Source organism: Macaca mulatta, chromosome 3 (genome assembly GCF_049350105.2).
Source record: "Macaca mulatta isolate MMU2019108-1 chromosome 3, T2T-MMU8v2.0, whole genome shotgun sequence".
Lineage (NCBI taxonomy): Eukaryota > Metazoa > Chordata > Mammalia > Primates > Cercopithecidae > Macaca > Macaca mulatta.
The window spans coordinates 142,292,254-142,309,996 of record NC_133408.1 but is presented as its reverse complement, the minus strand read 5'-3'; the positions used below and the strand labels follow the sequence as shown (position 1 = coordinate 142,309,996).

General features: G+C 41.9%; 1 protein-coding gene across 14 annotated transcripts in view; it reads left to right on the top strand.

The window, feature by feature from the left end:
- Window positions 1–17,743, top strand: part of CCDC146 (coiled-coil domain containing 146) — a 251,767-nt gene that overhangs the window by 127,733 nt on the left and 106,291 nt on the right. For 10 of the 14 annotated variants that reach the window (XM_077997122.1, XM_077997119.1, XM_015134198.3 and 7 more), the window contains 2 exons: window positions 9,906–9,988; window positions 14,237–14,446. The exons of 2 other annotated variants lie outside the window; for them this stretch is intronic. In XM_077997122.1, coding sequence (XP_077853248.1) covers window positions 9,915–9,988; window positions 14,237–14,446 — 284 coding nt within the window. In that variant the 5' untranslated portion in view covers window positions 9,906–9,914. The remainder of the gene's footprint in view (window positions 1–9,905; window positions 9,989–14,236; window positions 14,447–17,743) is intronic. 2 more of the 14 variants (XM_077997121.1, XM_028846139.2) reach the window with 1 other exon arrangement.

Sequence of the window (17,743 nt, the reverse complement as noted above, 5' to 3'; positions counted from 1 at the left end):
GAAAGTGTCCAGGAAATTATCCATTTCTTCTAGGATTTCTAGTTTATTTGCATTGAGGTGTTTATAGTATTCTCTGATGGTAGTTTGTATTTCTGTGGGGTTGGTGGTGATATCCCCTTTATCATTTTTTATTGCATCTCTTTGATTCTTCTCTCTTCTTTATTAGTCTTGCTAGCGGTCTATCAATTTTGTTGATCTTTTCAAAAAACCAACTCCTGGATTCATTGATTTTTTGAAGGGTTTTTTGTGTCTCTATCTCTTTCAGTTCTGCTCTGATCTTAGTTTTTTCTTGCCTTCTGCTAGCTTTTGAATGTGTTTGCTCTTGCTTCTCTAGTTCTTTTAATTGTGATGTTAGGGTATCAATTTTAGATCTTTTCTGCTTTCTCTTGTGGGCATTTAGTGCTATAAATTTCCCTCTACACACTGCTTTAAATGTGTCCCAGAGATTCTGGTATGTTGTATCTTTGTTCTCATTGGTTTCAAAGAACATGTTTATTTCTGGCTTCATTTCGTTATTTTCCCAGTAGTCATTCAGGAGCAAGTTGTTCAGTTTCCATGTAGTTGTGCAGTTTTGAGTGAGTTTCTTAATCTTGAGTTCTAATTTGATTGCACTGTGGTCTGAGAGGCAGTTTGTTGTGATTTTTGTTCTTTTACATTTGCTGAGGAGTACTTTACTTCCAATTCTGTGGTCAATTTTAGAATATGTGCGATGTGGTGCTGAGAAGAATGTATATTCTGTTGATTTGGGGTGGAGAGTTCTGTAGATGTCTATTAGGTCTGCTTGGTGCAGAGTTGAGTTCAATTCCTAGATATCCTTGTTAACTTTCTGTCTCATTGATCTGTCAAATGTTGACAGTGGGGTGTTGAAGTCTCCCATTATTATTGTATGGGAGTCTAAGTCTCTTTGTAAGTCTTTAAGGACTTGCTTTAAGAATCTGGGTGCTCGGCCGGGCGCGGTGGCTCAAGCCTGTAATCCCAGCACTTTGGGAGGCCGAGACGGGCGGATCACGAGGTCAGGAGATCGAGACCATCCTGGCTAACATGGTGAAACCCCGTCTCTACTAAAAAAAAAAGATACAAAAAACTAGCCGGGCGAGGTGGTGGGCGTCTGTGGTCCCAGCTACTCGGGAGGCTGAGGCAGGAGAATGGCGGGAACCCGGGAGGCGGAGCTTGCAGTGAACTGAGATCTGGCCACTGCACTCCAGCCTGGGCGACAGAGCGAGACTCCGTCTCAAAGAAAAAAAAAAAAAAAAAGAATCTGGGTGCTCCTGTATTGGGTGCATATATATTTAGGATAGCTCTTCCTGATGAATTGATTCCTTTACCATTATGTAATGGCCTTATTTGTCTCTTTTGATCTTTGATAGTTTAAAGTCTGTTTTATCATAGACTAGGATTGCAACCCCTGCTTTTTTTTTTTTTGTTTTCCATTTGCTTGGTAGATGTTCCTCCATCCCTTTATTTTGAGTGTATGTGTGTCTCTGCATGTGAGATGGGTCTCCTGAATACAGCAAATTGATGGGTCTTGACTCTTTATCCAATTTACCAGTCTGTGTCTTTTAATTGGACCATTTAGTCCATTTACATTTAAGGTTAATATTGTTATGTGTGAACTTGATCCTGTCATTATGATATTAGCTGGTTATTTTGCTCGTTAGTTGCGGTTTCTTCCTAGCATCGATGGACTTTACATTTTGGTATGTTTTTGCAATGGCTGGTACCTGTTGTTCCTTTCTATGTTTAGTGCTTCCTTCAGGATCTCTTGTAGGGCAGGGCTGGTGGTGACAGAATCTCTAAGCATTTGCTTGTCTGTAAAGGATTTTATTTCTCCTTCACTTATGAAACTTAGTTTGGCTGGATATGAAATTCTGGGTTGAAAATTCTTTCCTTTAAGAATGCTGAATATTGGCCCCCACTTTCTTCTGGCTTGGAGAGTTTCTGCCGAGAGATCTTCTGTTAGTCTGATGGGCTTCCCTTTGTGGGTAACCCGACCTTTCTCTCTGGCTGCCCTTAACATTTTTTCCTTCATTTAAACTTTGGTGAATCTGACAATTATGTGTCTTCGAGTTGCTCTTTTCGAGGATTATCTTGGTGGCATTCTCTGTATTTCCTGAATTTGAATGTTGGCCTGCCTTACTAGGTTGGGGAAGTTCTCCTGGATGATATCCTGCAGAGTGTTTTCCAACTTCGTTCCATTTGCCCCGTCACTTTGAGGCACACCAATCAGACGTAGATTTGGTCTTTTCACATAGTCCCATAGTTCTTGGAGGCTTTGTTAATTTATTTTTACTCTTTTTTCTCTACACCTCTGTTCTCACTTCATTTCATTCATTTGATCTTCAGTCACTGATACTCTTTCTTCCAGTTGATCAAGTCAGTTACTGAAGCTTGTGCATTTGTCACGTAGTTTTCGTGTCATGGTTTTCATCTCTATCAGTTCTTTTATGGTCTTCTCTGCATTGATTATTCTAGTTATCCATTCATCCATTGTTTTTTCAAGGTTTTTAGTTTCTTTGCACTGGGTACGTAGTTCCTCCTTTAGCTCTGAGAAATTTGATTGACTGAAGCCTTCTTCTCTCAACTTGTCAAAGTCATTCTCCATCCAGCTTTGTTCCATTGCTGGCGATGAGCTGCATTCCTTTGGAGGGGGAGGTGTGCTCTGATTTTTTGAATTTCCAGCTTTTTTGCACTACTTTTTCCCCATCTTTGTGGTTTTGTCTTTGGTCTTTGATGGTGATATACTGATGGGGTTTTGGTGTGGGTGTCCTTTCTGTTTGTTAGTTTTCCTTCTAACAGTCAGGACCCTCAGCTGCAGGTCTGTTGGAGTTTGCTGGAGGTCCACTCCAGACCCTGTTTGCCTGGGTATCAGCAGCGGAGGCTGCAGAAGATAGAATATTGCTGAACAGCGAGTGTTTCTGTCTGATTCTTGCTCTGGAAGCTTCATCTCAGGGGGTGTACCCAGCCATGTGAGGTGTGAGGTGTCGGTCTGCACCCAGTGGGGCATGTCTCCCAGTTAGGCTACTCAGGTATCAGTGATCCACTTGAGCAGGCAGTCTGTCCATTCTCAGATCTCAACCCTCTGTGCTGGGAGAACCACTGCTCTCTTCAAAGCTGTCAGACAGGGACATTTACATCTGCAGAGGTTTCTGCTGCTTTTTCTTTAGCTATGCCCTGTCCCCAGAGTTGGAGTCCACAGAGGCAGGCAGGCCTCCTTGAGCTGTGTTGGGCTCCACCCAATTTGAGCTTCCTGGTGGCTTTGTTTACCTACTTAAGCCTCCACAATGGTGGGCGCCCCTCCCCCAGCCTTGCTGCTGCCTTGCAGTTAGATCTCAGACTGCTGTGCTAGCAATGAGGGAGGCTTGTGGGTGTGGGACCCTCTGGGCCAGGTGCGGGATGTAATTTCCTGGTGTGCCATTTGCTAAGACCCTTGGTAAAGTGCAGTATTAGGGTGGGAGTTACCTGATTTTCCAGGTGTTGTGTGTCTGTTTCCCTTGGCTAGCAAAAGGAATTCCCTTCCCCCTTGTGCTTCACAGCTCTGCTTCAGCTCTCGCTGGTTGGGCTGTACCCACTGACCAGTACCGACTGTCCAACACGCCCCAGTGAGATGAACCTGGTACCTCAGTTGAAAATGCAGAAATCACCCATCTTCTTTGTCGCTCACACTGGGAGCTGGAGGCTGGAGCTGTTCCTATTCGGCCATGTTGGGTGCCCCCCTGTGAATATCTTGTTGTTGATTCTACCAGGGATTCTTTGAGCTCTTGAATATGTTTTTATCCCATTTGCAAAGTTTTTATTTCTTCAAGTATTTTTTCTGTTCTTTTTTCCTCTGGTTCTCCTATTACATGTAATTTAGTGGACTTAATGTCCTCCATTTCTGTGACAATCTGTTCGTGTGTCTTCATACTTTTTCTCTCTGTTCTTCAAATTATATACAGTAGTCCCCACCACCCCATCTGCAATTTTATGTTCTGCCATTTCGGGTATCCGTGGTCAACTATGGTCCAAAAATATTAAGTGGAAAATTCCAGAAGTAAACAATTCATAAGTGTTAATTGCATGCTATTCTGAGTAGTGTGATAAAATATCTCATGGTCTCACTCCATCCCACCTGGAATGTGAATCATCCCTTTGTCCAGCATGTACACACTATGTATACTACCCACCCATTGGTCACTTAGTGGCTGTCTTAGTTATCAGGTCCACTGTTGCAGGATTGCTGTGCTTGTGTCAAGTAACCCTTATTTTACTTAATAATGGCCCAAAAGCACAAGAACAGTGTTAGTGGCAATTTGGATATGCCAAAGAGAAGCCATAAAGTGCTTCCTTAAGTGAAAAAGTGAAAGTTCTCAACTTACTAAGGAAAGAAAAAAAAAGTTTGCTGAGGTTGCTAAGATCTACAGTAAGAATACATCTTATCTGTGAATTGTGAAGAAGGGAAAATAAATTTGTGCCTAGCATATATTGGTTAGGTACTATCCATTCAGGGATCCTTTTGGGGTCTTGAAGCACATCCCACATGAATAAGTGGGCACGTCTGCCTTCTCAACTTATCTACACGTTTACTGATTCTTCTGCTTGCTCAAATCTACTGTTGAATTCCTCCAGTGAATTTTTCAATTATGATTTTCTACTTAGGAATTTCAGTGTAGCTCCTTAAAAATTTCTTCTTATTGACAATCTCTATTTGATGCATTGTCATCATACTCTCCTTTAATTTTCTAAACATGGTTTCCTTCATTCTTCAAACATATTTATAATATCTTCTTTGAAGTCTTTGTTAAATCTAACATCTGCATCCTCCCCAAGAAAGTTTCTGCCTGTTTTTTGTTTTTTTTGGTTTTTTTTCCTGTGTAAAAAAGGGCTAGGGATCTCACTATGTGGGATGGGGGTCACACTTTCTTGTTTCCTTGCATGTCTCACAATTTTTCATTGAAAATTGGACATTTTAGGTCATATATTGTAACAACTCTGGATTCTGATCCTTCCCAGGCTTATGGATGCTGTTTTGTTCTTGTTCTTGTTGTTCATTTATTTATTTGTTTAGTGACTTGGCTGGACTAATACTATGAAGTATATTTTTCCCCCACAGTAGGCAGCCTCTGATGTCTCTGCTTAGATAGTTGTCCCTTGTTTTTTTGTTTTTAAATTTGAGTTCCTAGGGGTTGCCCTGGGTCAGTCACTGATTGGTCAGAGGTCACGCTTAAGCCCCCTGGGCCAGTAAGGTTTTCATCCTTTTCCATTGGGTCTGTGTGTGACTTGGGAGCAACTTTTGAAGTTCAAGGAGTTTATATACCTGCCACTTTCAACTCAGGGACTGACAGCTTGGAAGTACCCTGTCTAGTTGATCTTGGGTGGCCACAGCCGTGGGCTTTTCCACAGTCTCCTGGACCACCAGTATCAAGTGTGAATTTTTTTACTGTCCCTCATCCCAATTTATCTGTTAAACTTCTGCTGGTCTGCATCTATTAGTATCACAGAGCTATTGGCCTACTCTGTTAGCCCTTATGATATCTATTTTTCTATGTCTATTATTTTTTGCATTGCTCTGGGACATGAATGTACTACACTCTGTTCCAAATAAAGTCAAAGGCAGGGCTGCAGAGCTGCAAGTCCTCACAGCTTGCTCAGCCCCCAGCCTGGTTAGGGCCTCTGTGTTACTGAGCAGGAGCTGGGGATATGGGAAACTCTGTTTTGTTTGCCCTGCCAAGGGTCTGCCTGTAGAGCAGGACATTAGGGTGTGAGTACTGGCACTACCAAACAGCGACAGCTGCCCATGCGGAAGAAGGGGAGGATGAGTGCTGAGTGCTACCGTTTCCTAGATCTTCATCTGGGATAGATCTTGATCTTCAGCAATAGGAAAGTGGGGTACATGGGCACCTCACTGGCTGCAAGCCTGCCCAGAATAGTTCTGAAACCTGGAGCTAGAGGGATGGATGCAGCCCATGGTTCAAATGGCAGTTTCTTGCTGAGCTTCAGTAGATTTTATTGAATAAGTGTTTCTCAATTTATTATATACCCTTAGGTCAATTTCCAGATATTTTAAATGGTAGTCTTAGATTATTTTGACCAGTTAAATCAGTGTTTCTTTTCTTCTCTTTTCTTTTTTTGAGACAGAATCTCATGCTGTCACCCAGGCTGGAGTGCAGTGGAGTGATCTCAGCTCACTGCAACCTCTGCCTCTGTGGTTCAAGCGATTCTCCTGCCTCAGCCTCCCGAGTAGCTGGTAGTACAGGCATGTGCCACCACGCCCGGCTAATTTTTTGTGTTTTTAGTAGAAATGGGGTTTCATCATGTTGACCAGGCTGGTCTCGAACTCTTGACCTCAGATGATCTGCCTGCCTCGGCCTCCCAAAGTTCTGGGATTACAGGCATAAGCCACTGCGCCTGGCCAAATCAATGTTTCTTTGAGGGAGAGAATTCATCAAGCTCTTCATTGCACCATTTTGGAAGTCCCACCCACCCCCTGGATTGGTCTGTAATTTATAATTTTACTTATTTGCTTTAAATCAGGAGTCCCCAACTTTTTTGACACCAGGGATCAGTTTCTTGGAAGACAATTTTTCCATGGAGTGGAAGGAACGCTTTTGGGATGAAACTGTTCTACCATAGATCATCAGGCGTTACATTCTCATAAGGAGCGCACAACCTAGATCCCTCACATGCGCATTTCGCAGTGGGGTTTATGCTCCTGTGAGAATCGAATGCCACCACTGATCAGTCAGATGCAGAGCTCAGGTGGTAATGCTCACTTACCCACTGCTCATCTCCTGCTGTGCAGCCTAGTTCCTAAAGCCCAGGGCCTGGGAACCCCTGCTTTAACTTGCAATATTAAAACATTGCAAAATGCCAGATACAATCATTTACTTAAAATAAAACTACAGAATATAGTTTCAGTATTCTGTCATTTCTTTTGTATCTATCTCTTCAAACTTTGGCCTACTTTAAGGCAGGGCCTATGTTACATTCATTTCTGTTTGTATTATGCAGGGAGCATTAAGTAGGAAGTAATGGTCTTTTCAGCTTAAGAAAAAAGCTAAATACTATCTGTTTTTTGAATATATGAATCCACAATTACTTTACCCAGTAGTTTACCTTCAGAAGCTGAGTGATTAGCTAGTTACTAGGCTAGCCCCTAGTTGGTCTTCATTGTACACATATACATACAAACACACACTCACATATTTACCTTTTCATAATCTTTTCCCAGCAACTTTTCTCCTTTAAGTGTGTCTACTTGTAAAGGCTTTTTTTTTTTTTTTTAACTTATTAGATTTTAAAGGCATAGTAACTATGGTCTGTACACTTTGGGAAACCAATGAAAATATTTGAAACATGAAATAAATTCTATATTGGCTAAAAAATACTGCAGAACCAAAATAAATGTCTGTAAAATGTGACATTAAGTCTACTTACCAACAGCAATTCAACAGTTAAAAAGTTACAAATAGGCCGGGCGCAGTGGCTCACACCTGTAATCCTAGCACTTCGGGAGGCCAAGGTGGGTGGGTTGCCTGAGCTCAGGAGTTCGAGACTAGCCTGGGCAACATGGTGAAACCCCATCTCTACTAAAATACAAAAAATTAGCCGGGCGTGGTGGCATGCGCCTGTAGTCCCACCTACTTGGGAGGCTGAGGCAGGAGAATTGCCAGAACCCGGGAGGCAGAGGTTGCAGTGAGCCGAGATTGCACCACCGTACTCCAGCCTGGGCAACAGAGTGAGAATCCATCTCTGGGGGAAAAAAAAAGTTATAAATAAATTATATTTAAGGTGGCATATGAGTAGATTTTAAGATATTTGATATAGGTAGAGTATCCTCAAAGGTCTTAAAGATCTTGTTCACCATATTTCACCCATAGATTAAAGAAAAAAATGAGGACTGTAGGGATTGGAAGCCAGGCCTGGTACCAGCTAATATGGCCCTCAGGAAAGATCCCCAACACTTTCACAAAGAAGAGAGGGTTTCATAATGTATTTAACATTTTCTACCCTGATGTGGGTAGAAAGACCGTGAAACCCCACTGTATACACTCAGACTTTTGCATTTTGATAGCTTCATTCATTCATTTGCTAACAAATATAAGCAATTTACCTAGCACCTATACTGTGCCTGGGATTCTAGTAATACTTTGGCTGAGGATACAGTGAAGGACAAGGTAATCTGGGCCCTTTCCTCATAGATCTTATATACTAGCTGGGGAAGTATAAAAATGTTTTTAATAATGTAAGTAAATTTATTCTTGCAGATTGTAATGTTATGAAGCACAGCGTTCTTTAGGGGAAGGAGTAAGTACATGTGGTAATCTTCCTTAGATTTGTAAGTTAGAGAAGGCCTTCTTATGAACTGATATTTAAGCTGAGGCATGAAGAAAGAGTTGGAGTGAAGCGGAGGGAGTGAGGAATGACTAATCAGAGGCCCTGGAGAAAAAGAGAGACTCACACACTTGTGGAAATCAAAGGCAGCCAGTGTGGCAGAAGCACTGAAGCACTGGGAGCCTGAAGAGGGTTTTGTGTAAGGAGGCTGTGGGGGTGTTGGAGTCAGGCAGGACCTCAAGGTCTTGAATACCAAGGGTCTTGAATTTTATTCCATTTGAAGTGTTTTGAGCACCCAGCATAACATAACCTTGACTGATTTTTAAAAAGATCTCCCTGAAAAATCTCCCTGGCAGAAGGGCAATTAGGAGGTTTTGTAATCGTCCAACTGAAAGATGATGAGACTTGGGCCAGTGAGATCGGGGAAGGGAGAGGAAAGTGGATGGATTCAATAAATACTTTAGAGGTAAGGGCCAGGCGCAGTGGTTCACGCCTGTAATTTCAGCACTTTGGGAGGCCAAGGCAGGTGGATCACCTGAGGTCAGGAGTTCAAGACCAGCCTGGCTAACATGGTGAACCCCCATCCCTACAAAAAAATACAAAAAATTAGCTGGGCATGGTGGTGCACCCTTGTGGTCCCAGCTACTCGGGAGGCTGAGGTATGAGAATCGCTTAAACCCAGGAGGCAGAGGTTACAGTGAGCCGAGATTGCACCATTGCACTCCGACCTGGGCAACAGAGTGAGACTCCATAATAAATAAATAAATGAACGTAAGAACAACTGGGTTGAAAAACACAAATATTCTCTTTAGTTCTATTTTGATACTGTCGCTAGCAGTTGAAGTCAAACCTAATACAAATGCTCATTGCATTACGATTTTAGGATGGTAAAACTTTAGTGTTTGACGATGTTTTATGATGTCTGTTAACTAATTATCACCTAACTCAGAGAACAGATCAAAAGTCATTTTAACTAGAAATAAAATGGGAATAATTAGTACCTCTTTATGCATTGGAAAACTTTCCATGCTTCTTTGACAGCAGAGGCAAAGGCATCATGGTACAAGGGAGTGATTGTGGGTTTTTGGAGCTCAACCAGCTCTACAATTTTGAACAAATCATTTTTCTAAACTTTAGTTTCAAATGGAGAAGATAATCTTTATTTCACAATATTTTTAAGAATGAAATAACTGATGGGCAACACATACTCTAATAGCTGTTCAATAACCATTCATTTTCTCAATTTACAAATAGCCTTTCCTATAATCTACACTATTCAGATTATTTGTTAAACCTTGAATTTTTTTTTAGAATTACAAGAATTTAACTCAATTCTCTTAATTTCCAGACAAAGAAATAACAGCCTAGGGAGATGAAGAGACTTGCCTGAGGACACAGAATGTACTGGGGGCAGAATAGAACCAGCACTATTTTCTCCAAACACCTGGCATGTTTCCAGTACACTACATTGCCTCATGCGTCTCCTCTAATGTTGAATGGAGGATTTTATAAGATATCCGTATATCCATTCCATCGCCTGCTTAAGAGACTAAAGAGGGTGGTGATTAATAGTGACCCTTTGTTCTCTTTGCTAGTTACATGCTATGGGAAAACTTCCTGGAACCAGAATGGCAGAGTTAAAAGCCAAGTATACCTTGCTGCATGACGCCGTGATGAGGTACGCAGTTTACCAGTATGGAGACATGATTAATCATCTTTAAATTTCTTACTGGTGATGAGACCTGTCTTCATTTGCATTCCCCCATAAGCAGACCCTGAGGCAAGGATTTGCGTTCAGATAGTTTGAGAAGTGATACGAGAAAGCATCATGAGCAAGTGGCGAAGTGCAACTGGGAAGGAAGGAATCCAGCCTTGAACGGGCCATGTTCATCTGCGAGTTTATATGATGGGCTACTGGGGCTCAGCCTCACAGAGGAGCCTCTGAGTGGCTCACCTCAGCACTCTCCCCCTGAAGAGTGAAGAAACTGGAATATTTGCCCACCAGTTTCCACCATTCATTTTATTACAAATTACTCCCAGGGAGATTAGCTCTTGACACTTCTAGCTTGCCCTTTGACAAACGAAGCAAACTTTGATGGCCAGAGACAGCTCTCAGGCAGAGGGACACAGGTGCTGCTGACATATGGCAACTGTCCACCAAAGCTGCCAGTGGGCAAGAGGATTCTGGTGGGACACTGACAGTCTCTGCATAGGCCACACCTGCAGGACCCTTCTCCCATGTCTGTTCATCACTCAGAGGTGTAGATTCTCCAACAACCCCAGCCTAAGTCTGCTGAGACCCTGTCTTTACTTCTCACCTCCTCCCCAAATCACAAGCTACTTACCTTGCAAGTCCCAGTCAGCAACAGGTCAGAAGAACAGGCTATCGCAGAAGAGTGAGCACTGGCTATTAGCCACTGGGAATTAAGAGGGCAGGGGAGTGAAGAAAAACCCTAATGTGCTGTGATTCTTTACCACTCCAAAGCCTCTTTCTTTCCTTTTCCCCCGTCTTGTCTCATGGCCTTGCATGGTGTCTTCATCAAAAGCCAAGGAGCAACAGCAGCAGATAGAAACTCCATGCTGCCACTCCCCAGCCGTCCTCTCCCCGCAATTCCTAATCACTGCCCCTCCTTCTTATCTTGCCCAGAGATATTTGGCTACTTTGAGGGTGAAAGCATGAGGGAAGAGTGAACAACTTTGAGAAGAGGAGAACTGCATTCCTATGCAAACTTCAGGTGCACCCAGGTTCCTCACACCCCTCCAGAGCCCCCAGCCTTCGTTCCTTGTCCTCAAGCCCAAGCCAAGTCCTCACCCTCACACCTAATGGAGGTTCCATTCCCCTATAGCTGGTCACGCCTGCCAGTGTGTTCTCAGAGTCCTCAATACTCAGGAATTTTGAGACTTTAAGTGGAAAGTCTGGAGTCACCTTTTACAGCATACTTCACACTGCTTAACTGAGAGGAAATGCCATGCAGTTCTCTGGGCATCCCTCCAATCCTCTTTGCAAACACAAGGAATATCAGTGTTTCCTGCCCTCTGGATAGCTCTTCTCTAGAGCCCAGTGGAGATTTGCAGGGTGCTTTGACTTAACTTCCTCCTCCCCTGGCCCGCAACTCAGCTCCCTGGCCCCTAGTGACAAGTAGCAATACAGGACCTCAGCTATGGCGTTATTTCTTCCTCTTCCAGGTTGTGTTGCAAAACAGTTAACTTCCCTTCTGCTACCCACATTTTACCTCTTGACCACTTAGTTCCCTCTATTGCCATTGCAAACACTCACCATTCTCTCCTACTCCCAATGCCTGGTGGGTGGGAAAGATATGAAGCAGACGTTAACATTCGTGCTGCTAGGACTGCAGCTGGGCAGATATAGCCTGGAAATATTGAACTGAAACTGAAGGAGTCTTCCATAGAAACCGTGTTATAAGAGTTGTTAAAGTCTCTTCTACTGGTGTCATGTTTTAAGTACATGTGGGTAAGTTGCCATTTGTGTTCTGGCTGGAACCCTACCATCCTGTCCTTTCTGTGGAGAAACAGGCACTGTAGCCTGGGCCAACAGCTTACAATTTCACTAGCTGAAGCCTGACTTATTAAGGAGATCAGATAACTTTAGATTTGCAAAGTTTATTAGTATACATGGAAATTGAATTATAGGAGAATAATTGCAGCTTTCATTAGTGAAAATTATTTGAGGTTTCATTGTAGCTATTGTTATTGCTGTTTGGTACCTAACATCATGCCTGGAACGTGTTATGTCTCAGTAAATGTTTTGCTAGATACTGTTGAGCAAATAACATTGTAAAACCTGGGACAATGGATGTATCTGTACTGAATTGAGAATATCACAAAGGTGAGGCAGGCACAAGGTAACTTCAGTTGAGACTGGCTTGATCAAGTCATTGGGCGTCTCTGCAAATGAGCTGGAACTTGAAGATTTCTCTTGGTGAGGACAGTTGGTGGGGAGCACACATCAAAAGAGAGCTCTGGTTCTAAAACAGGAAGTGGTGAGGGCTTACTTCAAATAGGAGAGGTAGCTAATATAAGGGTTTCTGGGATATACGAATCCTATCTACTGGTAAGGTTGGGGCTGTTGCTAGCTGATGCTAGCTTGCAGCATAGAGGAGTTCTACAAGATACTGGAGATTACACCATGTCCTTTTTCTACATCCTCTGACAGATGTTTAGTCCTTTTCCCTACATAGGGCCAAGGCCATAGAACATAACTGGGATTGTAGGAATCTCCCTCTACTGTGACCTTCAAGTCCAGCTCTAACCAGTGTCCATCTTAGAATCAGAAATCTATAAATTTATTTATATTCATAATTGTGTATAGGAATTTCTCTTTCTAGTTTCCTAATAAAGTGTCTTTAGAAAAGTTTCTGTCTTATTTCACTAAGTGGGGAGAGATTTTCCTACAATTACGTTACAAGAATTCAAGGGAGCTAGGGTTGTTTGGGGAGTCCAAGGGGAAATCTCCTCTTTCCCTATCAATTATCCCCTTCTAGTAAGTCATAATCATTCTTCAAAGTCAAGTGCAAATGTCACATTCCCATTGAGTGATCCTTTTTCTGTTGTCTCCTGCTGTTGTGATCTGGACACCAGCAGTAGTACTTGTCATCTGGTATTCCTCCCTATCTGCCAGATTGTAAGATTCTTGAAGCTAGGAGCTAAGCCTTATTCACCTCTTGCACCTAGCCTAGTACAGTCATCTCTTGGTATCCATGGGGGATTGATTCCAGGAGCTCCCGCAGATACCAAAATCCATGGATACTCAAGTCCCTGATATAAAATGGTATAGTATTTGCATGTAACCTAATCACATCCTCCTGTATACTTTAAATCATTTCTAGATTACTTGCGATACTAATACAATGTAAATGCTATGTAAATGGTGGTTATGCTGTATTGTTTAGGGAATCATGACAACAAAAGTCTGTACATGTTCAGTAAAGAAACAATTTTTAAGTAAACATTTTATTTTGGAATAATTTTAGATTCATAGAAAAGTTGCAAAAATAATATATGAAGTTCCCATATATCCTTCACCCATTTTCCTCTAATGGGAGCATTTTTTTTTTTTTTTTTTTTTTTTTTTTTGAGACAGAGTCTCACTCTGTCGCCCAGCCTGGAGTACAGTGGCCGGATCTCAGCTCACTGCAAGCTCCACCTCCTGGGTTTACGCCATTCTCCTGCCTCAGCCTCCCGAGTAGCTGGGACTACAGGCGCCTGCCACCTCGCCCGGCTAGTTTTTTGTATTTTTTAGTAGAGACAGGGTTTCACCATATTAGCCAGGATGGTCTCGATCTCCTGACCTCGTGATCCACCTGTCTCAGCCTCCCAAAGTGCTGGGATTACAGGCTTGAGCCACCGCGCCCGGCTGGGAGCATCTTACATAACCATGGTCGGTCAAAACTAGGAAGTTAACATTTGTATATGACTATTAATTGAACTCCAGATTCTCAACAGTTTTTCCACTAATGTTCTTTTTCTGTTCCAGGACCCAATGCAGTATACCCCACTATATTTAGTCCTCATGTCTGCTTGATCTCTGTGACAATTTCTCAGTGTTTCCTTGTTTTTTTAAAATCACGTTGACAGTTTTAAGAGTGCTAGTCGGGTATTCTATAGAATGTTTCTCAGTTTGGGATTTTTCTCATATTTAGACCAGAGTTAGGTGTTTTGGAGGAGAATACCACAAAGGTGAAGCAGACTCGATTTTTTAACAAAAATTTTCCCTTGTAGTTGATTGAATCCACAGATGTGGACCCACGGACATGAAGGGTCAACTGACTTGGCACAAAAATGTCAGAGTTGAGCTGAGCCCAGGAGTGGGGAGCAGCTATCCTCACTAGACCCCCACAGGAGCCACAAAGGGAACCGAGGGTGTACATGTCTCATTACATGAGTCTCTGTTTTTCATGTAACTCAGCACACAAGAGTCAGAGGTCCAACTGCTACAGAATGCCAAACGTTTCACTGAGCAAGTACAACAGCAGCAGTTTCACCTGCAGCAAGCTGATAATTTTCCAGAAGCATTCTCCACGGAGGTCTCCAAAATGAGAGAACAACTTCTCAAGTATCAAAATGAATATAATGCAGTGAAGGAAAGAGAGTTCCATAATCAGTACAGATTAAATAGGTAAGTGAACAATGCTCTCCAGCACACTGAAAAGTCATTTCCTCATAAATAGAAAAAAAAAATGAGATGAAGTTGGAGGTAACTGAAGGAGTAGGAGACAGCAATATGATGATGATTGCAAGCCTAGTTCTCTTGAATCCTCAGAATGGAATGAGAAGTCCCTGAACAAGAAAATTACACTTCTCGAATAAAAGCTCAGGTGACAGAGATGCCTGCTGTGTTTTTCATGTCAGGAAAGCCATCTCATTGACAGCTGCAGCCAAAGAACACACTCCATCAAACAAGTTCTTAGCGCTCCCTTGCCCTCCCCCTGCCCTGGCAGTGGCCCCTCATGCGTGCAGTACCAGAGCACGCATCTGCATGGTGGGCGCTTCTCCCCACATGCGTTTTCCAAACAAGCCTCCGTGAGCTGAGGTTCACATCTCATCTGGCCCACTCTATTCTTCTAAGAGAACAGCAACAGGACCACATACGCAAACTTCATCTCCTACTACTAGGCTATTCCTCAGGATCAAGGAGAAAAGGTATATCCTTTTGGAAGACACATTTACTTATCCAAATTTAGAGGACGTCATTTAGTGAACTAAAGCAGACATTAAGTGCTAAAAGGGGAAGTGTTATTTTCAAAATCTCTTCTAACTTTCCTCCCAGGGAGTAGCAAGTCAGTGGAAGGGTTTGTTCAGCAAGTCATACTATTTAGATTGAATTTGAAAATGATGGCAATTCAAGTTTTCTGCTGTGGTGTGCTGTGTGCTGTGCCTGGGTACAGGGGAGAAAGCAAAACCATTTCTCCTAGAGTTTGTTACCATTTAAGGTGGCAGAACTTTCTCTGGCTATTTTTAAGAGGTGGACTTCTGACAGTGCAAATATAATTCAGTCCTTCCTAGAGATAAGCAAATGACTTGAGCAACCTCTCGAAGACCTTAGAAGCCCTGGGTTTAAAATCTTCTCTTTGGGGCCTATTTTTTCACTGGTGGTGGGTGTGGGTGGGGTGTGAATAAAGAAGGTCAGTTTAATCAAGACATCCTATTCGGGGGGGAAATGGGAGGTTTTTTGTCTTTCAATCTAAACTTGTTTCAGGCTTTCCAGTGACATCTATAAAAAGAAAGCCCAGCTATTTCTGTGCTCTGTAAGCGCTCTTTCAGTTGAGAAAATACTGAAATTAAAACAATTGGTGGTTGTTCATTAGTATTGAAAATGTGAATGCTTGACATTTCCGTGAAAGAGTAAGAAGAACATAAGTCAGTTGATATTTAAATTGTTTAGAATTTCCAACTATTCCTGCCAAGAGAAAAAAAAACAAAAACAAAAACCAGAACTGTTGCCCTTTAGGTATAGACAGGCAGATTATTCACTGAGATGGGAAGGAGACAATGCCTAGTGACCTGCGGTGAATAAGAACATTCAAAATGCACATTTGCAGAAATGTTTAGTATGTATTCTTTTTGAATTTATAATGTATCATTCTTAAGCTTGAGAAGATTCCCTTGCATTCTCAAATATTAACGGCTCAAGAACTAACAAGCTTATTTTCCTAAAAATAATGGTGATGCTAAAAGAAATAGCAGTAAAGAATGATAGGCTCTGCATTTCATTGCCTTACCATATTTAGTATCACAGTCATGCACCTCATAATGGTGTTTCAGTCAACAATGGACTGTCTATATGATGATGGTCCCATAAGATTGCAATGAAGCTGCAAATGTACTTTTGCCTAGTATTTACTATTTGATACATTTTATTTTGGAGTGTACTCTTTCTACTTCTTAAAAAATATATATTAACTGTAAAACAGCCTCAGGCAGGTCCTTCAGGAAGTATTCCAGGAAAAGGCATTGTTATAGGAGATAACAGCTCCTAAATACCTTCCAGTGGGACAAGATGTGGGGGCAGAAAACAACGGCTTTGATGCTGACGCTGTGTAGGCCTAGGCTAATGTGTGTGTTTATGTCTGTTTTGTTGTTTGTTTGTTTGTTTTGAGACAGAGTTGTGCTCTGTCGCCCAGGCTGGAGAGCAGTGGCATGATTTCGGCTCACTGCAACCTCTGCTTCCCGGGTTCAAGCAATTCTCTGCCTCAGCCTCCCGAGTAGCTGGGATTACAGGCACCCATCACCACGCCCGACTAATTTTTGTATTTTTAGTAGAGATGGTATTTCACCATCTTGGTCAGGGTGGTCTTGAACTCGTGTATGTCTTTGTTTTTAACAAAAAATGTTGTAAAAGTAAAAAATTTAATTAAAAACCTTGTAGAATAAGAATACAAAGGAAGAATATATTTTTACACAGCTCTACAATGTGTATTTTAAGCTGTGTTATGAGTCAAAAGCTAAAAAAAAGTAAATTTTGTAAAGTAAAAAAGTTACAGTACATTTATTATCAAAGAATAATATGTTTTATAAATGTAGTGTAGCCTAAGTGTACAGTGTTTATAAAGTCCACAGGAGTGTAAATAACGTCCTAGGTCTTCACATTCACTCACCACTCACTCACCCAGCCACTGACTCACCCTGAGCAACTTCCAGTCCTGCAGCCTCCATTTATGGTAAGTGCCCTAGACAGGTGTACCATTTTTTATCTTTTATGTCATATTTTTACTGTGTGTGTTCTTTGTTTAGATACACAAATACTTATTGTATTACAATTGCCTACAGTACTCAGTCCGGTAACCTGCTATGCAGGTCTATAGCCTAGGTGCGACAGGCTTTACCACACAGCCTAGATGTGTAGCCGGCCACACCATGTAGGTTTGTGTAAGTGCGCTCCATGTGTTCACACAGTGATGAAGCTGCCTAATGACGCATCTCTCAGAATATATTCCCTTCGTTAAGCGACACATGACTGCACATGATACAGAAACCAGTTCCCTCAACACCCTCCCACTGACCTCCGTCCCCCTGGAAAAAGTAGATATTTCCATCCCCACATAAAAATAAAGAGATGAAGCTAATGAGAGAAAACTATTCATCTACATGTACAGATGACATTTGTCAGAACAGCACAACAGACTCTCATTGAGTGTCTAGATAATAGAAGCCAAAAAACTAGCACTCCTCCACCCAATATCTTCAGGAACTTCTGAATCACTGGCAACTACTAAGAACAACATATTGTTCCAATACTCTAGAGAAAGGATTTTGCTGTGTAATTTTGTCGATTTTTTTGTGTATGTTCACATAACATAAACCTTTTAATAAATGTTAATAAATCTAATTATGTGGTTGGTTGGTTAATAATTAAATCTATGTTGCAGTAGTTTCTGGTTCTGCATTAATATTTATGACTTGATAAGCATGCAGT